This window comes from Papilio xuthus, unplaced genomic scaffold (genome assembly GCF_000836235.2).
Source record: "Papilio xuthus unplaced genomic scaffold, Pxut_1.1 DF826923.1, whole genome shotgun sequence".
Lineage (NCBI taxonomy): Eukaryota > Metazoa > Arthropoda > Insecta > Lepidoptera > Papilionidae > Papilio > Papilio xuthus.
Window position 1 is genome coordinate 2,468,298 of NW_013531726.1, and position 23,533 is coordinate 2,491,830.

General features: G+C 32.6%; 3 protein-coding genes across 5 annotated transcripts in view; 2 read left to right on the plus strand and 1 right to left on the minus strand.

Moving 5' to 3' along the window:
- Abd-b (abdominal B) overlaps positions 1 to 23,533 on the minus strand; it is a 71,926-nt gene that overhangs the window by 37,411 nt on the left and 10,982 nt on the right. The window contains exon 2 of one of the 2 annotated variants that reach the window (XM_013318710.1): positions 13,889 to 13,935. The gene's annotated coding sequence lies outside the window, so the exon portion shown is untranslated. Of the gene's footprint in view, positions 1 to 5,496; positions 5,655 to 13,888; positions 13,936 to 23,533 lie in introns of those variants that run through there. The other variant, XM_013318711.1, reaches the window with a different exon arrangement.
- On the plus strand, positions 17,993 to 19,999 carry LOC106122625 (uncharacterized). Its single transcript, XM_013318713.1, has 5 exons — positions 17,993 to 18,135; positions 18,578 to 18,697; positions 18,918 to 19,139; positions 19,340 to 19,496; positions 19,568 to 19,999. The coding sequence occupies exons 1-5, from the start codon at positions 18,037 to 18,039 to the stop codon at positions 19,621 to 19,623; spliced, it is 654 nt and encodes a 217-aa protein (XP_013174167.1). The 5' UTR covers positions 17,993 to 18,036; the 3' UTR covers positions 19,624 to 19,999.
- On the plus strand, positions 20,297 to 23,249 carry LOC106122626 (uncharacterized). 2 transcript variants are annotated; one of them, XR_001228116.1, is made up of 7 exons: positions 20,297 to 20,512; positions 20,949 to 21,119; positions 21,313 to 21,463; positions 21,689 to 21,782; positions 22,356 to 22,517; positions 22,704 to 22,860; positions 23,093 to 23,249. XR_001228116.1 is itself a non-coding variant. In XM_013318714.1 (4 exons), exons 1-4 carry the CDS (start codon positions 21,966 to 21,968, stop codon positions 23,140 to 23,142), a joined length of 462 nt encoding a protein of 153 aa, XP_013174168.1. In that variant the 5' UTR covers positions 21,956 to 21,965; the 3' UTR covers positions 23,143 to 23,249. The 2 variants fall into 2 exon arrangements, 1 of the variants encoding a protein (XP_013174168.1); XM_013318714.1 differs by lacking the exons at positions 20,297 to 20,512; positions 20,949 to 21,119; positions 21,313 to 21,463; positions 21,689 to 21,782 and adding an exon at positions 21,956 to 22,058.

The window sequence follows — 23,533 nt, forward strand, 5'->3', positions numbered from 1 at the left end:
TATCGATATTACTTTCTTAACGAACATTGGGAAGCTCTTTGATTGAACTTGGGAATACTCTCGCGTGTTATTAAGTGGAGAATCATGTCAGGTAGAGAGGATTACATTTATCGCGCATTGGATGTAGCATTAGAGCGCATTTTATTATGGAAATGGAAACGTTATCGTAGATATTGTATACAGGTTGGTCTTGTTTGAACCAATGCTTTTATAACCGGTTTTGTTTACATTCTTTCACGTCTGGTATTTTTTTTTATTAAATTTTATTTATAATGCGCACAAAAGTTGGATCTATTTTTCAGTTAAAAGCTATTATAATTACTATAAAATAGCGTTATAAAACAATATTTATGTCTGTGAATTGATTCACAGCGTTAGAAATCGTCTCGTATATATTGTAACATGTCATAACATCAACCTCAATCATACATCAATGCAAGTCTAATTCAAATACTTCCGGAAACATTCGCTAGACAAAACAAGTAAACACCATGAAACGTGAACCATAGAACTATAACAGCGTAGATTTTAATCGCATAGTAAAAGAGGCACGCGCCGAGCGATCATAATGCACTGGCTACCTATTCGTTATAAATCTCAACTTTTTATACACCACTAAACTGTTTTATTGCTTATTAACACGTGTTAAACGACTGAAGACTAAAACATTCATACAAAAGTCCGATCATTAACATTATAATGTATTACAGTTATACTGCCCCGCGGGTTTAACTTATAACTAATTGCCCATGCTTTCTCGAAGCTTTTGTTCATGCATTTTCCACCATGTAAGAAGTAATGATCAAGTTAAAATTTTATATCTGAATATAATAAAAATTATACTAACTAATTAAGTATTCAAATTATTTTCTCTTCTATAGTAAGTTAAGTAAAAGTATCAAAGACAATAGGAATGCTTCAATTTATTTAAACTCTTTTTCAGTAATGCTGAAACAAATTACGAAAATGGTTGAACAAAAGCTACAGCAATTTCTTTAAGTTACTCAACGTTCAAAATGCAGAAACTAGGTCGATTAATATAAAAACATAATGAACTGTTCAACACAGTATCAAATTTACATTAATAACCGGCGTAAATCAATTATTCGATTGATATAGTCAACGACTTTTAAATCGTAATAAAATGTACGAACGGCAGTCAATTTATTTATTGCCTTAAAGTTGTAAAACGATATTACACGCCATAATGACGTGTGTTATTGGCGTTTATTCTAACCATTTTACCATCAATGAGCACTTATAAAATGTTTATGATTATTATTTAATTAACACAAATTAGTGGCAACGAACAATAGTCGCGTGCCTCCCCACTGTCTATAAAACATTTATAAAAAGCAGCCGAGTTTTTGGAGATTTCATTCGATACGAATACGTTTATTTAGTACGAATTTTTTTTTACTAAATGGCCAACTACATGTTCAAAAATTCCCAACATGAAAATTATATAATTTTTTTTTATTTAACTACATAATAAATCATCCCCATTCGGTTTCATTACATACTAGTTTTGTACATAATTGCAATAAAGTCTTAGGAAACGAGTTCCCTATGTAAGCCAACAATGTGCTACAATTTAACACTGGCACCGGACCGTGTAAATTTGCCCTGATTTATTTATTGCTCACACGCAATATTAACAATGCAACGAATTTTAAAAGTGAAACGAAAAGGATTGTCTGTAAAAGGGTGTCCGAGCATTGTATGAGCGTCCTGTTATGCAAATGAGTACGCTGAAACCGAGAGTGTGACGCGACAATAGAGCAATATACGTTTTCATAAATTATCTGTGCGTTAGTTAAATTACGAACGTCTTTTGTTATAAAGAGGTTTCACTTTATCGTGTAAAATGCACAAAGCGTTCCGATATTTTAATGAGAGCAGGATTGTTAAAGCTAAGGGTAACATTTGCATAATGTTAATTTCTGGTCAAATATTTTGAGTTTTGTGGGAAACGAAAGTAATTGCATATTACGCTTTCATTATACTTTGAGCTTGAGTTGGGATCTAACGTTTACGACTTTTGTGAAGTTTGCGTGATTTTCGCGTTCGAGTTGTGATATCGAAGGATCACGCAAGGAATATACGTGAAAAGCGATCGTGTTATACATATCTCGATAAGTACGTTTACCAGTTGTTGTGATTTATATTCAGGTGCGTTCATGTTGTCGGATAGTTAAGTTTTTACGGTCACGATAGAGGGGCCGGGCGAGTGGAGCCGACGATTTGTTTATCGCTCGTAGCGGCGCGACGACAGCCGATGACGTGGTATCAACGCTGTTATGTGGATCTCTTTATGTAAGTGTCACCTTTAGTGCCCCATTTATTGCTTTTTGGTTGCGTTAAAGCGCTACAAACAACTATGACGGAAGGTATCTTCGATCTTAACATTTGGTAGGAAACTACGTGCATGTACATAGTTGGATTTGTGAAGTTAGATCCCAAACATTTTTAAGTATTTATACCTATTATAAAATGTAAGTTCAACATAATTTCAAATGTAATACAAAATAAAATATGAATTCGCAACAATCTTCAATCTTTAAAACAGTCAGAAAATTCGAATTTTAAGTAGATGATAAATATTACATTTATCACACACTTTAGCAAATATTTGCCCCGAAGAAAAGTAAAAGGTAAATTTCAATTAACCATCTAAATAAAAGTTCATCACAAATGTTATCCGTTCTTAAATGGCAACTCTGACCGCAATTTGCCGCAAATCGAATCAAAGATGGCGTCGGTAACCGCACAGAGTGAAGTCATACAGGGAGTCCGTAATAAAATAGAAACGGTCCGGATCACAGGCTGTCCGGGCATGATTACTATGAATCACCATAAATCAAACCCGCAGTAGCCCGCAGGCTAACTCTAATTGCACTAGATCTCTCCCGGAGCCGCTATAAATCATACATTTCGGTTGTGTGCGGGTACAATTTTTGCTTTATAGGTCGGTTTTTGTGTCGTTAAATCCGACTGACTGAACTTTCGGGTCTGTTTGCAGGATTAACGACGAGGTTTTTATCTTTCAACGAAAATATTACTGACATCATTTAGGTTAATATAGATTTGTACAAATTCAGTTTTCAGAAGGACGAACGTAATGTCTACAAATTTTATTATTACAGTTACCTATATGAACAAATTATTACACCTCTTGTATGTCCTAAGATAACCTATGAAGATTAGATTGATTAAAGTTAAACTTAAAAATGATTAAAACTCTGGTATGTAAAGTCTTCAATTTCTTGTTAAATTAACTGTGTGTTCTGATGGACAGCAATCAATATAAGCTAGGTCGTTGCTTCACACGTATAGAGTCATTTGGAGAGTTAATCCATCGTAATTGACTCTCGCTGAGAGAGCAATAAATGGTCATCGAGAGTGCCGATAAACTCTCTCAATTAATACAATGGCTTGTCTCTATAAATCTGTGGTAAGTTGAACCACTTTGCTCTTATTTAGGTTCCGTAATTCGATGCTTAGGAATCCATACTTTTCTTTTCCAATTTATGTTTAAATATTTGGTAATTACTTAAATTACGAATTTAACACTGTTCCAATTAAAGATCTTTGTTCTTGAAAAAAGTCGAGTTGTTTTTAAAACAAATATTACAATTAAAACGTTAGTTATTTGTCACAATATATTTTAAAGACAGATATTATCTTGGGGGCTTCAGTTCTGTAAAACAACGGCGACGGTCTTGGACCGTAAATAAGACTGGCATTTTGTGAACCTCGCCTAGTATTTTACGTGCATTGGCAAATACTTACGTACAATGCGACAATAAACCGGGTCGATAGCGAAACGTGCGAATTTAAGGTCACCGGTTAGCGAAAATAAAGCTTTACGACATTAACGTAACGGTTTAATATCGTTTGCGAAGTTATTTCGTCTTGGACTTTAAAAGACGCCACGCCAGCAATGGCGACTCACGATTTGAAAACAGATTTATGATCGGCCACGATAACGGGCCTGCGATAAAAATTTTGCCATACCAAGAAGCACATATAGTTATATACTTTAAGTATGTACAAACAGTCATATTACATACATGACAAATGCTAACTCATATCACAACATATATGTGTATAAGTATATGAAAAGGCGTAGAGTGAACGTGGCACACGATGCTATATCGAGATCACGAGTTTTAGTCGTGAAGATATTGCATTTTATAGCTTTCCAGTCACGCATCTGAAGGTCTAATTAACAAGTTGTTCGTGTTCGAATACACTGGAAATATTCGTATGGCACAAAGGATAAAATTATCCCTCGATATTTTATGCGTCATCATAGCAGCAACTGTTCTCAATCGTATTTGTAAATGATTTAAGACTTAATTGTATGGAAAATGAACAAGCAGAGAATAAAGAACATAACTGGCATACACACAAAATCTTACTATCCTACTATTACTATATTACTTTATCTATTTTATACTATATACTTATCTTAGTAATATTTATTTTAAAAGCGAATGTTTAGATGGATAGATGGATGTTTGTTTGAAGGTATCTCCAGAACGGCTGCACGGATCTTGCTGAAATTTTGCATAGATGTAAACCACAGTCTGGAAGAACACATAGGCTACAATTTTCTTCCGCGACGTAGCAGCGGGCGATAGCTAGTAATATCTTAAAATGATATGTTACACATTTTCTTTAATCAACATGTGCATTGCACATTTTTATAATACCACAGCCGCATTGCTGATTTAATAGATACTAAATCTTGTGGCGACCTTTTTCAGTCAGTTGATATTTTCACAATCAAACGTTTATTTTCACAGATGGCGATGCCCCACCGCGCCACGCTGGTGAACAATAAATTTTAATACTTAGACTATGAATCGTCTGAACGATCTAGACTTTTATTATTCTAAAGTATAAGAGGAAAATAAATTAAAATTTTAAAGTAGGTATAGGTAGCTACGTTTGAAACATTTGGTACCTATTATAAAATGAACATTTAAGTGAATATTTGGTATATTTAAAAGCTTTTTTTAGCTTAAATCTAAATACATATATTTCAAACTCATATGCATATCGAATAGATACGGATTATATTGTATATTAATGCGATATTTAAATAATTAACATTTCCAGATTCCAGAAAATCTCTATCTTATCTAATAAAATAGATTTCTATTCAAGTTTTTATTTAAATAATATTTAGTAACAAAATTTTAATCATAACGGTAACTTCAATTTAAAATAGATTGGCTTCTACTTTATATCTCTATTTGTTTATATCTCACATAATTTGTATAACTACCAGAAACATTTGAAAAAATATATTATAAAATAAAACTATTGAATAAAATTCTACACAGTAAATAATTATTTAATACTTCATAAAATTAAATTTACGATTGCACATTAGTAATAATTTGGATAACCGTTTTCAATATTTGTTTTTTATCTGTGGAGTTACAACACGTGCTAGTTTATTAAATGAAGTTAAAAAATACTTACATTAATTTACAATATCCTTGAGGCAACACAGCATAGTCATTTTATTTAATTATTTTACAGGCAATTTCAAAAGGTCACGGAATTAACCATTTAACCGAACAAAATAGCTCTTGTTAAAGAGATATTTATGTAACAAAATGTTTTAGTAAACACATTCTTCGTAAAATATTATCGTAAAAGTTTTCCACGCTTAATTCTTTAAAAAAAAATACGAGTGTCAAGAAACATCCGCCATGTTGCGGGGCAGCGTGCGCGCGCGCGCTCTAACGCGAAATTACGTGCTGCGCGCGCACCCACTGGCGGGTGTAAAAATAAAATAAACTTAAAACAACGTCATTTGTGCACGTGTGTGCGAGCCGATATTTATTTATAGGCTAGTAGCTATGTAAATATAATCAAAGAAGTCCAGCCCGACGCTCCTTGCGGTCGACGCAACGTCTTAATTCGTCCACCAGCCCTACTCGTACCTACACCACACAACACCACACCCAGTTTTTGTTGATTTGTTTTGACTTTACATAAAAATATAGTTATAGGTACAGTTAAATAATATTACTGTTTTTCATTTGGTATCTTTAAATTCAATAAACGTATGACCACATCGTTGCTGTAGTCACTCTTCGTAAAGTTAAATAGGTTCTCGTAATTTGTTGCTTTTAAGCGGATTTATTACGTTTTTTGATTTCTAACTACATTAATTAGTTTGTAATTATAAATCCTTGCTAGGTTAATTAATCTTAAGTCAATGTGAGATTGTAACGGTTCTTTTTCAACTTTTTAATTTCTCTTTTTAAGAAAAGTTCGTAAAGTGCAATAAATACTTATTTTAATGTGACATTGACAAATTCTATAAGGGCTGAGCTTTTATACTTTCTTCTAGACATAGTACAAAATAATAAGAAAATAAATTTATATTTGAGTTGGTATTTAAATAATATGAGGTTTGTTTTATAAATATAAAAGCGTTTATAAGGCTTAGCGCAGCGCAGCGCGGGATTAAGCCGGTCGGGATATTGCGGAGCGTTATTTGAGAGCGGCGCGGGCGGCCGGTCGACGACCCGAACCCCACGCCTGTTTGCCGCATAGGGTTGTCGATTATACCAGAAAGATAATTACATTCCATTATATATTAAAAGTATGTGCAATAGACGATCTGCTATATCTATCAACGAAAATGTGTGTATTTAAACATAAAACGATGTAGAGACACGGAGTCTTTTCGCAAAATGAACTGACGCGTAATAGTTCCCTCAAAATAGTTTGCGTTTCAAAGCTGATTTGGAGATTGTGAAACACTATCGACGACTTTATGTCACAAATAATTTCCAAGTCGCTTATTTAGGACTTATTTCAACAGCGTGAAATCTGCCTTTAGTGAAATAGAAGACCTTATATGACAGCTTTTGTGAAAGGGAACAAAACTTAAGTAGGTATAGATACATCTTAAGCTACGACTCGACGAATCATAAATAATATCCTTCATACTTCCCTTAATATATCTTATAAGGATGATTATTATTTTTTTTTTAAAAATGCAGAAATTGCTCATTTGATGGCCCTGTGAAAAATCCATGCGGACGCTTTTTAATTTTACTTCGCAGCTGACAGACGCCTGTATAAACACGCCCTTAAACATAATATAGAAACAGCCGTTACTTCGTTTACACGGAGATATTGCTTACCTACGAAACTAATTATTTTTGACCAATAATAAGTACGTTATACACGAGTAATTATCAAAGAAAAAAGTGAAATTTAATTGCTTTTCTCCAAATTACTTGTAAGTTTCAGTTGATTTGATGTGTTTATATCAATTCTGCAGTTTATGACAAAACCATGATGTTATATTTTTATGCCGGGTCGGGGAATTAAGTAACCTAAAATATTTATACGTAAAGCTTACCACCGAGATCTATATCGTTAGGTCGTAAAATTTTCGTTTGTGGAAACAAAATAATTACCTACTAAGCGGATTTTATATTTAGAAAAAAATTATAACAACTTAATCGTTTCCTTAAAATTGATCAAGCTGATAGCGTTTCAGTGTGTAATTTATTGTTGGCGATCTAAGATCTAAAAGACAAGAAAAAAGAACATTTATCTTAATATCAATTCCTAGTCGTAAGCATCCCTTACGTCCCTTACCTATGTAGATTGAAGACAAAGTTCCCCTTCGCAGAAGCAACCCCCGCCCCTTTAAAAACAATAAATATGTCAGTGGGGGATATTACACGGCGTTAAGACGAGGCCTGTGTCTTCAACTAAATTATTGCTTAGGAAGTTTTCCTGATGAGTTCTCTCCTACAAAATAATTTTCTTATTTCTTATATCTTTTTTGTTGGATTAATTTAGTTTTTACGTGGTTGGATGAGTTGTTTATATTCATTATAATTTGATAAACTATTACAGCGTTTGCTAGTCTTATCAGTATTGTTATGAACATAATATTTAAACTATATATTAGTACAAAAGCCAATCCCAATAAAAGTGGTTAACATCAAACTGCATTTATAAATATTAACATATCATTATTTTTTAGACTATGGTTAATATATTAATAAGATAATTCGAATAATAATTGTTCACGATTTAATTTATAGAAAAAAGACTACTATTATACATGAGGATACAAAATTAATGTAATTAAAGAAATTTTAATAAAACTGCCATTTAACCACCGTTATCAATATCTTACGATAACATTTCAGCAGGTTGCTTGAATTAAAATTACCCTAATTGAATTTATAATCTAAGTAAAGCGATACATAATAAAATTAAAATTATCATAATTTTATTTACAATCTACTTATCGTAACAGATAACGTTGGAGAAGCACACATAAAAAGGATGTCCCATATATTAGTCAGACTTAGTAAAAAAACTTTTAGATACATTGTTACAATGCGTCGGTTCTTACAAAGCAAACAAAACGGCTTCGCAAAAAGTCAGGAAAAAGCGAAGCAAGGAAAAACAACGACATCCATAAAAGAAAGAGCAAAGTCGGGACCTCGCTCGCTCGGCCGCCATTGGCTCCCAACGCGCGCGCCGCCCGCCACCCGCCTCTCCCCGCCGACCGTAACTCACTCTTCACTTGTTTTACAGCCGCCATTTTGTGACGTTCGCCCGAGGCAGCCCGCTCCTATGCAATACTTCCCAAACTTTTACGATACTTTTGATGTTAACTTTATTTTGGCTTAAAATTGAAGTTTCTGTAAGACGAAAGCTAAGAATTTCCTAAATGACATCGAAGTAGATGAATAATAAGTTGATAAAAGCTGGCCCTAATATAACGGATTGACAAACTGATCTGATTATTTTACAAAAAAAAATCTGTGAAAATCTGCGTTTATTGGAAAATTATAAAAATTGAATTTAGAAAGGTGGTTTGCTATTATTATATGTTTTTAATATAACTATGTAACACATAAAAATATAGCAGTTTGAGAAACGTTGACCCAGTCCGTACTCCTCGACCGGGACCGGACCGCTTTGCGTGTGTGCGTGACTCGTGTATTTATATTATACATGTAGTAATGATGTCATGTTGTAAGGTAAGTATTTTTCGTAAAAATATTCACAAAAAATCCAAAGAAACAAAAACATTTTAGGTAAGTGTAGTCACGTATATAGTTCTTTTTCAATTATTTAGACAATTTAGACACCGTAATTCAATCGTTTAATTAAGACTAAATTTTATATACAGTACGATTTAAATAATTGAGCTTCTAAATAATTTACAATAAAATATTGTGTGTAAGTTATATAAATTAAGAGAAGAATATTTATTATTCCACGGTAAAGTAAATTTTTCCAATGCAGAATTTCCTCTCTTGCGACGACGTATCTTTACTTACCTACTCATTAACTCTAGTCGTAATTTAACAAAGGTTCACATCCATACATGCATGAGGGGAATAATGATTCCATCTCCTCTACCTTTACGTCTTAATTACAGTTGTTACAATCAGAACTCATTAAAGTTAGAGTAGCCAAATTGAATGACAAATATTAAATGATGTTGGAAAACACTACATTTTCTAATAATCTTTTAAAGAACAATATTGATTTAAAGCCAACCTCTCAGAAGACGAAAAAAAAATAGTTTGGATATTCAAATAAACAATGAATATCTAAAACAAGAGCTTCGTTTAAAAGACAACACGTACACTTATGTACATATTTTATTGACATGTTTTTGCACTTAATAATTGTTCTAAAGTAAATAAACATCAATTCGAAAGTACTTAAAAGGTTAAAATGAGAGCGCGGGGTTTCACATTTTATAGAGATCGTTTATAGCGGTAAAGCGACTGTAAACTTTGGGTGTCGAACCACTTAACCCTTGCTTATGCTTATACACTAGGCCCATGGTCCTATATACATATTTAGAGTATATGACCTTCCAAAACATTCGCTTGGATGAACCAAAAATATCCATTCTTTTGCCCGAATACCAAAATTCACTTGACGTCTTGAAAATTACTCGTATTAAAATAAAGATTTAAAGTGGTGATGTTTTTGATTTTTTTTATTATAAACTAATATTTTAATAAACATATCCTAAATGAAACCTTATAAAAATAATAAAAAACACTCAATTCTTGGAACGGAATGTAATTTTAAAACGTCGGGAAAAATAAAAGGTATGAATTATATTCTTCCAATTAAGTTATAAATTAGCCTGGACATAAACTTAATGATATAGGTACGGAAAGTAGGTTTAATTTTTTTTGGTATTATAATGCGAGATATCCTGTCATCATATTTTTATTGTTTTAATAACTTAAATTAAAAGGCAGATTTAAATGTTGTTAATGGAAAAGTATATACTTCGAAGATTCAAATAATTTATGTTAATTAAAATTTTAAAATCAAATCTCAGTAACATTTATGGTATGTCTATTTTCATAAATAATTTCAGAGACATGCCCAAAAATGTTGTAGCAACAGCCATGACTTGACAAAAATCGCGCCGGGTACTAGCCATGGTGTAAGAGGGTTAACGTATATTTAAGCTAAATGTATTTGAAACATCGTTAAAGAATTTATTTTAAGGCCCTGAACTTATGCTTAGGGTAAATTATATCTTAGTTGTATGAGATTCATAAAATCTATTTCTTTTGGCTAAATTAACCCAAAACATTATTTAGAGCCTGATCTATTATAAGAAAATTAACATATGAAACAAAAGAATTGCACATATTCCTTTATGTTTGGGACATTTAAATATTCATGGCGTTCAAAACAAAACATATTTCGTTTTAGTCGCCGCATTACCTTGCATGACAAAAGGACACAAATAACGATCCAATTTGTGTCATTTACATAACAATTATCTCACAATTTGTTTACAGTTTTACTTATCACCTCACATAAATTTACATTGGTTTGTGGGTTTTGTTAAAAAGGTTTTGTACGAAAGTATTGTCAAACTGTTGTCAAGAATTAGTTCCACGTGAAAAGCGAAGAATAACGAATAATAATCAGAGTATTATCAATAGAAAACGGATAAAGCAATTAATTTTAATTCCCAATAGAGACGAGCTCTCCTCTCCTCTCATCCTCCTCTTTAACTATTCCCTGTCCCTTATTTTAAATTGATTCTTAAGTCCGTTTTAGATACATACATTTTATAATCCCATGTTCTTTAGTTGTATTTAAAATATTTTACAACAATTTACGATTTTCTTCTGGTCTAAAATCAAGCATTGGCACTACCCGTATATAACTGTAAACCATTATAGGCACCTGAAAGATTGATGAGTTTAGAAGCACATTTCTAAAAATATCAGGATAAGGAAGAAGCTGCCATGTGTCGTTGATGGGCGCTGAAACACCGTGGTTTAAAACCGATGTGCAATATTGAACCTTATTGCTTTTGAAAATTGAGAAACTTAAGAGGGTTATGCCATGTGTAGTCCACCTTATAGGTGACGGGCGATGCGTCGATACATTTCACAATTGTCGTAAACTCCTGGAGACGGAAGGGGAGCGCAGTAAAATTATCATTTTATGCCGTTCGACGACTGAAATGACGCAGGAATGCTGTAAAACTGATTTATTGGACACATCCCGAGAGTCACGTGCTGAATTTTTTAAGAGTTCTTTGTTTTTAGATAACGGAGACAGATGGGAATATCGATTTATCTTCTATAGCACAGTGCACTTTTAATGCCAATAAAAAAAGAATATAATCTCATTTAACCTCAAATTCCACTATTGATAATTTTCAGCCACAGTTCCATTAATTTTAAAATTAAGGATGCTCAAACACAAATTTGTTCAATTCGTTTTTGTTATTCAAATTAAAAATATATGTCCGTAGTTCCATAGATTAATACTGAGAAATAGGTAGGTACTGGAACCTACTTCCATTGGTCATTTCGACAATTTGATTAAGTTGGCGCGCCACCGGGGCGTTTTATTACCCTATATTTTCTGATTAGACCCTCTCTACTGTCGCCCGAACTTCGCTCTGTCATAGTTCGCACTAATAAACCCGGATGAGATCGAATTATTAGCGCAAACACAGAACGATACGTGTTCGTGTAATTACACTTCAATAAATATTTATACAATTATAACTTCGTAACGTAAGTTAATTGGAAAAATATTCATTACAAATAATAACACTTAAAATGTTAATAAAAATCTTATCTGTTTCTGAGAATCCTCTAAGTTACTATGGATAATTAAAGGCGCATAGGAAACAATAACAAAAAGTTTTTCTTTAAGTAAGTTTTCGCTTATTATTAACATGTTCAATTTGTTCTGCTCAACTTCCATGACTAAGGAAGTATTAAAACAATGAAGTGTCTATTTAAAATAATAAAAGCGATTTAAACACACATTAAATTGGTAAGTCAGTAAACCAGACGCGTGAAAGATTATGGCGATAAATGAATGAAGGAGCAATCGGCGCGACCTCTCGACTCGCGAAAAACGCATTAAAACAAACAGTGCAGTAAAAATAAATCTAACTGCCTATAAAAACTGCCATAACTATCACTTAAACGCCATTGTACTCCGCAGCATCTTTTATCTTGACTGCCGTCGGAACGCATGCGATACATTGTGGAACTTTACAATATCCCACGCGAAAATTGATGCAAAAACGAGATACTATTCCAGGCGCTATCAAGAAACTATTAAAGGCTTACGGATAATTTATAGTTCGGTTGATATCCTTCAAATGAGAACCGACGTCTTGGAATTTAAATAAATGAATTTATAATACACCTAGACTAGACGATCTAAATATATAGATTTTGTCTATACTTCGATATCTTGATATTATTTGAACAACTATTCATTCAATTAAAACATTATTAACAAGCTTGTGCCTGCGACCCCGTCCGCGCGAAAGTAAAATATAAACTTAATTAGTAGTCCATATGGTCTACAGACTTTGCTCTACATTTATGCTTGATTTCAGCGAGACCTGTTTAGCCGTTCTTTTTCTGACTTCTTAACGAAGAAAAATTATAATATGCTCTACAAACTTTAAAAAACTTATTACTTAAAAGATTAAATTTCATAAAAGTGATTATGTGTTAAAATATGTAAATATAATCATATGTACAGGAAAATCTATCATTTCGTATCGTTTTTTCGTTTACTTATTTTAATAAATATTTAAATTCCAAAATGGTCAATAAAAAAGCGGGAAATATGACACCATGATAATGTAATGTATGCAAGCGAATACAAAAAAACGAGAAAAACAAGAGTCCATTATTTGAAAGAGTTAAGAAGTAAGGCAGTGGTAATTTTTATCTGACGTCGGGCGGCTTAACAGAGCAATAATAAAGGCGGTTTATTGGACATCTCGCCACAACATGTTATCGACTTCAATTAAATATCATTTTTATTAGGAATGGACCGGTACGCCCCGTGGTCACTGCGTTTTTTATGTCTACATAAATGTATCTCTATTTTTATGTATAACTTTAGTTTTTTATTACAACATGTAAAACAAAATCATTAATCGATATAGACGTATGCTTTTTTAAAGATAAAAACTACCCAAAAGCTTATAAATGTTATGTATATTTGAGTATTGAGTATCTTATTAGATAGGAACCACATTTATTTTATACACAATAGGTTTTCGATATTTTTTATTATTTACAGTGAAGGAAAACACCGTGATGCAACCTGCACATATCTGCGAAGAAATTAAAAGATATGTGTGATAGCAACCAACCCGTAGTTGGCCAGTGTGGCTGACTATGGCATAATCACTCCTAACTTATGGTTGGCTCCGAGCCCCTTGGTGAGGACCTATAGCGAGCAGGTGATAATGAGGTTTTCGATCAACTGGTATTAAAATGATAAACAAAAAATAAAGATATGTGGAGGTTCAAAGTTAAGAAGATAAATAAAAATTTACCAGTATTTTATATCCATAGTGTAGTCAGCTGGCATTGATCCATGAATCTGAAATAGAACAACAACTGGTTAGTGTAACGAACGCAGACCTAGTTCACACCCTGCACACCTATCGCAACGATAACGACTATTTATTACCAACATAAATAACCATTTCAAAGTATCATGTCAAAACATAAAAGCATTTCTAATACTTTCTCAGATAAATCACAGACAACAAAAAACTGTTGATACAATTATTTATTTATACACGCTAAAAAAGTATCAAAGGTCATAAAACTGAATGTGCGCCTCCGACCTTCAACAATGAATACGCAAAAAAAAAAGTATGGAAGATCGCTTTTCTTGAATGGTTACTTTATATGCAAATTCCTTGTAATAAAAACTGGAACCCTTCTCTCCTAGCTTTATACAGAGAGCGAGACTCGAATCCGACGTTTTATGTATTCGCGAATCGACGCTGTTTTATTGGTATCGAGTATCGATCCCTTGCCAGTCGGAATTCGGAAGTAAAGCCGGCTATTTCCACCGCTAGGATCGTGACTATTCGATAGCAATCAAATTTGATCGCTCCACATTAACGTATATTTACTTAGCAATTGTTTCCGTTGCCTAAATCGAATACATCGAATGATATTTAGACATGAATCCATAAAATATTCTCGTTTAACATATTTATATTCGATCATCTAGTTGTCACGAAATTAACTAATAGTTTTTTATAATGTTAACCGAAAACAAATATTAACAAAATTGTGACACTAGCCTCAAGAAATCACTTTAAAAAGCATTAATCAAAATAGTTAGTAAGCAATTAAAAAGTAACAAAACGATTCATAGTCTCGTTTATGATTGAAGTTGAATAAAAATCCAAGCAGCATAAAAATCATCGTGCTCTATAATAGTAACCGAAATATTCTAACACATTTATCATAACTTCAAACCAACGACTATAAACATGAAATACGAACTATCCAATTACTCCGCATATCTGTTTTCATAATTCGACTAAGATTTTTACAAGACGGCGATTGAATCTTTAAATTATTACATATAATAATCCGCCGACATGTTTTTTTTCTCTGTAAGCTTGTAACTAGAACCGTGTTGGCTCCACTATAAACTTCATAACAAACTGCCACATGATGCCATATCTTATGTATATTATGAGCTTTTTCGTTTAAGCCAAAGCATCTCAGCGACGTTTGAAATGGTCGTATCCTCATTATCGTGACAGATGAAAACCAATTTTAAACTGAAAGTAACAAAGCTAATTTTCCTTCATTTCATTCATCTCAGTAGGACGTCCAAAGAAAAGGCGTAAACCGCCCTTTAGATGTTTTACTTAACTGTTAGCAATGTCGAGATGCAGATACAAAAAGCCCGGCTTATTTGAATAAAGAAACATTTTATATTTAGGATGATCTCATGAAGAATCCAAACACTTGTATAAACATAAAAATTAGACTTATTTTTAAGAAGGAAACGTTACGACGCCCCCGTGTGCGATACAGTGTCCTACAGATTTATGTGCAGATTACATTCGATATTTTAAGTTGACTTGTTTTTATACATTGTGGGGGCTTTACCTTTTGTACCTTTGCTGTGTGTGCCTTAGGATTAAGGCGTATAATATGAAAAATGTACAATATTTCGATGTGCGATTACATTGGGTTTTAAATCTAATTTAAAACACTTCAAAACATTCTCACCATCATTAGTCTTTTGACAGTTAACATAAAAATCATCAGGTTAAGTCACTCCTCACTTGAATCAGTCCAAGCGAACCAATAAATTGTACCCCACCAAAGTTCGCTCTCATTACGACAATGTTGCCGGGAACATCTAAATTACCTATTGAGTGGCCGTCCAACTGAGTTATAGTAGCATAAATTAAAAACGAATGATACGCCCTCTGCTTCACGTAAATGGAGTTCGCCCTTCCATCATGTCTCCGTCGGCTATATTTTTACACCAATGCAACTATGGTAGAAATAATATTACGTCGATTGTGGTAAATTGTCTTTGTTTATTTTGTTTTGCTCATTTATCGTGAAAAGTTGTAGTAGTCATTGAATTTTAAGCTAACTTTTATTGTTCGAGCTCAAGTATTTCCCGAAATTCGTAATAAATTGTGGAATTTAGAAAATATGATGCTAATGTGAATAAATTTCCGTCATTTAACGTTTGAAAAGGTTGTCTGGAAACATCAATTCCGCAATAAGCCACACCTCACATGGCGTATTCTCAGGCCCATTAGAATACACCCTTTTTGTGTCGTTGTTGTGAAAATTCGTTAAAAACATAAAACCTCTATTTCCCTGGCATTCAAGTAAATACATATTTACAGCAAGCAAATACAAGGCGGGGGACATTTGGAGCGCTCTAGGGTAAGTCACGTCCGCATCGACGTTAGCATTTCTTTTGTGCACGCCCCGAATTGCCGACATAAAACTCCGAGACCTGTTTTGCTACGTGATGTCTTCAGCCTTTTTACTGCTTATATTTTCTTGATATTTTCTTATCAGCGCTACGAAGTAACTAGGTCTGAGTTTTTTTGTTCACCGCGGAACAGAATCGTAAAAGCGGAGAGCGGTCCTGAAAGTTAAGTGGGTATATTTATGTGATGCTGACGCAGTCAGAGAATGAAGAAACTTTCCGACTTTCGTAATTAATGTTGTAAGAAGGGGAAAAGTTTTTTCATCACGGAGGAGCGTCGTAATGAGCGCCCCCGCGGCGGCGCGTCGTAAAAACAGAACACAACTTAATAAATAAAAGTGGAATCTTTGAAGATTTATCGCGGGGCCTATATTGCGGATTCGTGAGTCTGACCCGAAGCGCGTTTTTGCCATGTGTCACGAGAGTTGACGTAAAAAATAGAGATATATCATAGTTGCGGCCGCCTCCCATGTTTACAAAGGTTTCTGTGTGAAATATTTTGACGTTTCTCGGTAGACACGGTGCCGGAGCGCGGGTGTTCCAGGAACGGCTCGTGGAAATATTATACATATTGATGTGTGTTACTTTATTCCATGGATATAAAGTAAATCTGACATTTTCTGATTAAGATACATTGAGGTTTAATTTTTATCTTAAATTTTACAAACTAAATAGATTTCAGAGACAAGAAAGTTTATTTATATTTAAAATATCCAGTATAAGAGTGGAAATGTTGTTCAAAAACAATTCCAAAGCTACTTGATTTTATTGTAAATGTATCAACATAATGGAAATTTAAGTTAGCACTAAACACTTTACTTACTGCCTCCGTTTATATTATATAAGGTGAAAGCTGATGTTTGAAGGGTGTTTGTAAGTAAATAGTATACAGTAAGATGCCTTATATACTTGCTTATACAAGAATTTAATCATTCGGGCCACGTAGAGGGCCGCAGGTGATGCCGAGCGGAGATATACCGGCGGATCAAGTTTTATTGTTCCTCCCACTCTGTGAATTGAATTTGAAACAAGCCCTGCCCGCTTGTATCGATCGATACAATCTCACCTTTTTTAAGTTAATTTTTTGCCTGTTAATAAATAATTCCCTTATTTTGTGAATATTTTTTAGAAATTAATTCTTCGGATGTGTCCATTACTTTAAGGACTAATCTTAAAATGCTAGAGACTTATTTGGCATTGTGGACAAAAGTATCAGTTTTCTAATGTCTTGTATTTTTTATATTCAATCAGTAATGAAGCCATGCCGCTGCCAGCCGACATTTTCCAAAAGCCAGTGCCTTTCAATTTTAATTTTATTTTAGAGCGCAGCCCGGGGCCGGCTTACTCCGGCGCCATTACCCAGGCACTTTTATCTCAGTGTAATCTTGTTAAGAGTCTTTCCCCCCCCCCCGAACCCGCACCTCCAGCCCCGTCTGAGACCCGCGCAGTAAGCAATAATGCTCAAATCCCCGGTTTTCGGCGCTTAAACTAAGCCGAGTATTACGGCCTTATCCTAAGCTAAATTACTATTTGTTTACGCCTACACCCATTTCTATGAATGTGTTTAAAAAAATGAAAATAAATAATTAGTAATTTATGCTAAAGGAAAAAGAATAATCTGTAGAAGCAATATGTTATCTGTGACATAATGTCAGTATGACTTTTTGGTTGTATTACATTTTTATACCACAATTTTTATGTATTTAAATTATGTCCGATCTGAATAGTAGAATTCCAGACGTAGCAACTTGTTGTATATGTATACCAGATTTAAAAAGTGCAGTGATTATTATTGCAGTTTTGGGGATTGTAAATAAATGTTATTTATATAAATATTATCAGTATATACACACACTAACATCATACATTTAAAAATAAAACACGCTAAAGCTCTTAATGTGTTTCAATAATATTACTGTTGAGACCCACAGGAATATAATTTAAATTTTGGGTTAAATAACATAAAAATGCTTTCTAAATTCTTTACGCAAGTTCTATTCAAATTATTAAAAATGTAGTCTGACGCTTTATATATACCACTGCATGAGGCACTGTTTTATATGCTTATTAGCTGTCGGCCGCGACTCTGTCCGCGTGGAATTAAACAAAAAAAAAACTTCTACACATAAGTCAAAAATCAGCAAGATCCATGCAACCGTCCATGCACCGGAGATAACTTAAAACAAACATCCATCCATCCAAAAATTCGCATTTATAACATTAGTAACATATACCTAATATTATTTTTCAGGTAACATGTCCGGCGGTAACATGGGCTCTGATTCGACACACTTACCTTATCCGTATGTCTTGCATCATGACCACCTGCTCACAGAAACCTGACGTCATCGATATCAACTTTCACTATGTCGTAAGTTACTAACAATGTTGATCGATTTTTGATTTGTAGTAAAGTTGTCTTGTGGTCAAACTAAATAACCTTTAATTTAATTAAATAAGAAGCTTAATTGAACAAGCTTTCACATTGATTTTGAAGTATTCGATAAATCAATGAGATCAGTAAAAAGTTTTGTAACTTCATAAATGTTTGTCTAAAGTTTTAGCCTTGATGTGTACTTTTTCTGTTTCAGCTTAGCTTTGGTTTGAGCCCAAATGCAGGTCTGGAGAGATCATTCTTTAACATGAATACAACATATTTAAGAGATTGGAAAAATGGTGCACTTAGTGATAATTCGAAAAAGGTTTTCGATCCCGGTCTCGTAGAAGCATTGAAATATTTTGGCTTTGTTGTATTTTTGTTTGATGTAATCTTTTTGATTACATGCATCATTTTCCTTATTAGAATCTTTCGGGTAATTTAGATCTTATATTAATTTTTAAATAAATAGCTTATAATTATTTATAAATTGACAATTACTTAATATTTTTATATATGTAAATTGAAAGTTTTTGGCATAATTTTTGGATTTCATATTATTACATACAATTTACGCAATACAAATTTGATACTAGATGTTATTTTTTAATTCATATGTTAACTTTAATTTTTCAGCGAGTAAATAAGAAAACAGTAAAATGGTTTTTGTATACTGCAATTGCGACAACGGTTCTTGCGTTTATGTATGGTATATTTTACGTGTTTGTTTGCGTTTCCATCGGGACTGGCTTTCCAATTTTAGAGTTCCTTTTCACACTCATCGATTTAGTGGGTAAGTTTACGTATTAAGAAATTTTTTTTGCTAACATTTTTTTGTGTTTAACTCCATCTTTTATATTTCAGTGTGGACCTATTTTATCATAGTTATAAAGTCATTTAGGAAAGCACAAGGAAATTGAAATTCAAAGTAGTATTATGACCTCTGAAATAGTTGAACATGTTCCTAATGTGAAATGAATTAGCTTAAATAAAGTGGAGCAAGAATAAGAAAACTAGACTAAACATTACCACAATCTATTTTGTAATAGGGCCTTACCTAGCTCACGTCTCTTAACTACGTTACAAAGCTTTGCATGGAAAATGCCCTATTGCAGTTTCCATTATCGCTTGGACATTTTTTAAGCAATCTACCTTTATTATTATGGATCCGGATCATTACGGTTAAATGTCACTTGAACTGGACTCTTTCGAGTTATTCTGTAGCCCATATGCAGTTGGATTTTCGAAAACGTTTTTATTATACTTTTAATTTTTTCATAAAATTTTTGGATATTGTTTTTAATGTGCATGCAATTTTAATAAATAAAGTATTTGATATCTATTATTGTCTATGTTTTAAATACTAGTTTAAAAGGTAAATCAACAGATGACGTAATTTTAGGGTTTTGATGTACAGATTTAATAATAGTTAAGTAGATTCAGTAATAATATTAGATAAGGTAATTGATTAATTCATTCATATTAATAAAAAGGCAATGGCATTTTTTCATCTAGTTTGTAAACTTTGTGAAACCTTCCTAAAAACGTCACATTACATTTGACAAATGTCATTTTGCAATATTATTTCGATATTTTGTACGATAAATTATATGTATGATAAATATTTTGATGTTTGGTATCTTTGTTTAGTATACATTTATACATAAACCATTCTACGTGTTTTGTTGAAATGTAGCCGTTTTAGTAACAACAATGGGAAACTTAATGTTAAGTATAAAATCTTGTTGCTGTTGTTGTTGTGGACAAAATATGAAACTTGCAGCACTTTTTATTATTCTCTTGACAATGGTAAGTTTATTTAAACCAACATAATATAAATGTGAGAACACATGATACAGTTTAAATTGCAAAATCTTGTATTATTTAAGCTACTTAATAGATCTACTATACAAGTAGAAGTTAAACGAGTTCATGAGAAAAACTAATTATTCATTTTAAAATTAAATAAAAGAAAACCTATTTGTTTTCTATTAGATACATTGATATTTATAAACCTGATTAAGTAATCTTCATTCATGCCTGATTATCAATTGACAATCTCTATCTAAATAAAAATCCTATTAACTATAACTATGCGCACCTACCTATACATGTTGAAGGTATAGCTAAGCTTAACCTATACAATTCTTAATCCCTGTATTCGTTACTTTGTGTATTCAATTATTGTAATAAATTTAATAAAAGTTGCCAGTATGGAAGAAGTTAATAGAAGTTTTTTTTCCAGCTATCATGTATAGTGATAATAAATGAGATCACAAACCCATCGTGTTCAAACTTATACACTCCACATACAAATCTGACAGAGACTCTAAAAATTATGAAAGTTTCTCTTTTCTTATTAGTGTTGGGTCTGATGATGAGCTCCTTCGTATTTATGTTGAATGTTTTCGTTTTTGTAAGTTAACTTTAAAATCATTTATCTTATCGTCTACTCAAGCCGATTTGCATATAGTATCAAAACAGCTTTGATTTCTATTATTATAGTTACATTTCAGTGGCAGATATGCCAATTCAGATCTTTGTTCTGTTTGTTCACACAAGGGAGTTGTATATCTTAATATGCCTAATAAATTTTTTGTACGTTTTAGAAACACCCGTTTTTGGTCATCCTATTTCAATTGTTCTTGGTATCATCACTGATGTCTTTGTTCCCATACACAATACTTTTAATGGTGCAATCAGAGAGGATCATGTGTACAAATAATACTGCAATAACTAATCTATTTATTTTTTGTTTAGGTAATGATTTATTTCTTAATGAATTAAAAGACAAATTATATATTACTTCTTACTAATATTTTACTTTACTTTACTTACTGAAATTTGGCACCAATATAGAACAAAGCCTGGCAGAGCACATAGGCTAACTAATAACTAACTAACTAGCTAACCTAAGTTATTTTTAATACCGCGCGGACGCAGTCGAGGATATCAATTAGTTGATAAATAAAAATTTATTTGCAGCATGGGTTTACTTTGAAATAGTTATAAATGAATACAGAAAGGAAGCTTATAAATGAAATGAATATTACTGGTAACAGAAAATTTAAAAACGAAAGTAAGTAATATTTTTTAATACTCTATGCAACAGATACTGATCTTTTCCGCTTAAAACCTAGATTAAAATTATTCTGAAAACTTTTTTGTTGTTCTGTGGTGTTTTTTTTTCAATTTAAATATGTCTTCTTTTTCATTGATAGCTGTCATTGTAAGTTTATGTTTACGATAAGTTAAAACTAAAATGTCCGATTTTTCTTATATTTCCTCCGTGAAATATTGCTGTTTCTGTGTTGATTTGAAAATAGGTTGCATATTTATAGCTATATATGGAATCGTAAGTGAATTGATCGTAACAAAGCTTTTACACCAATTTTACCAATTATCCACCTACGTCCCGTCCCATCCACCTCGCCGCCTTTTTCTCCCTTTACCTCACTTTTCGTAAATATCTAATTAAAATCTATAACATACAATTGTCCATGTCATATATTTATATATTGAATGGCAATTCATTATTAAAAACTCTGTCACAAAAAATGAAACCATTTAAAAAATGAGCAGCATTTTAGTTTACATTTCCTTGATTGTTACTAAATATAACCTAAGATATAATGACTAATTATATTTACAGCTTGATTGTACAGACATTGGAATGGTCACAATGTATCCAATCTGTCCAAACAGTACAAACAGTATCGTGATAGTTCTCAAAAGCATCATTACTATTGTATGTTTTATATCTAATATTGCTATGTTGGTTACGAGCATTATATTTTTGTACGGCGTCCTGCGGGTAAGTACATTTATAAATTGGATTATAATCAAGCAGCTAGTTTTTAATATTTTTGTTAACCAAACAATATAAATTCTGGAGTTATTCTTGGTCGCTCATTTCAACGTTTTGCGCTTGTTTAAGCGGTTTAAATGAAAGCTTTTGAATTATCATTTCTTTTGTAATTTATTTTTTTTTTATTCCCAGGGCATAAAGGAAACTGCAACGTGGTTTATGTTTGCGATTTTGTTTTCTCTAACAGTGCGCGTTGCATTTATTATAACCGCCCTTATTGTGGGCTTGTTATTTTCTTGCTGCAGTTTGTTTGACTTGCATATAGTGCATCAGGCTATCAGTTTCATAAGTAAGTCAAAAATATTGTCTATTATTATCTGTGCCTTTATTTGGCTATGTTTATTATTTTTAATAAATTATTACTATTAAGGAGTCGAGCGGTATTCGACATTTAAAGCGACAGTCGTTTGAACGTATGCATTGAGACGTCGACGCAGAAATAACAACCAATAGGACTCAGCCTTTAATTGTGTTATTACGAAAAAGGTTGGTTAAATTCATTTAATTGCATTTATTTTCAGTTTGGTTCCACTTTCTAGCTGTTGTCAAGAGTTACAGAGATATAATGTAAACGATAACAGATACGGGTGTACCGAAGTACCATTTAAACTTCCAGTTTTGAAGAAGAAGTGTGTGTTTCACAATCTTAATCTGTCTATACAATAAATATCTAGATTAAATAAACTATTATTTCATTAGTATTAAAAAAAGTAACCCTTACCATACATTAGTCAGTCTTAGTCACACTTTAGATAGTTTTCTAAAAATCGAAATGACAATTCACATTACGTATTTTATACAATTTAATTACTTTGAATTTAAGAGGCGATTGGCGCTATATATCTTTACATAGCGAGACGAGAGGCTGCGTGGAAAATGTTAATTAAGGGGGTCCCGAAGTTTCGGTCAAAGCTCCCGCCCTCGCTCATTAAGGCTGAATCCACGCATCAGCGTAAATGTCA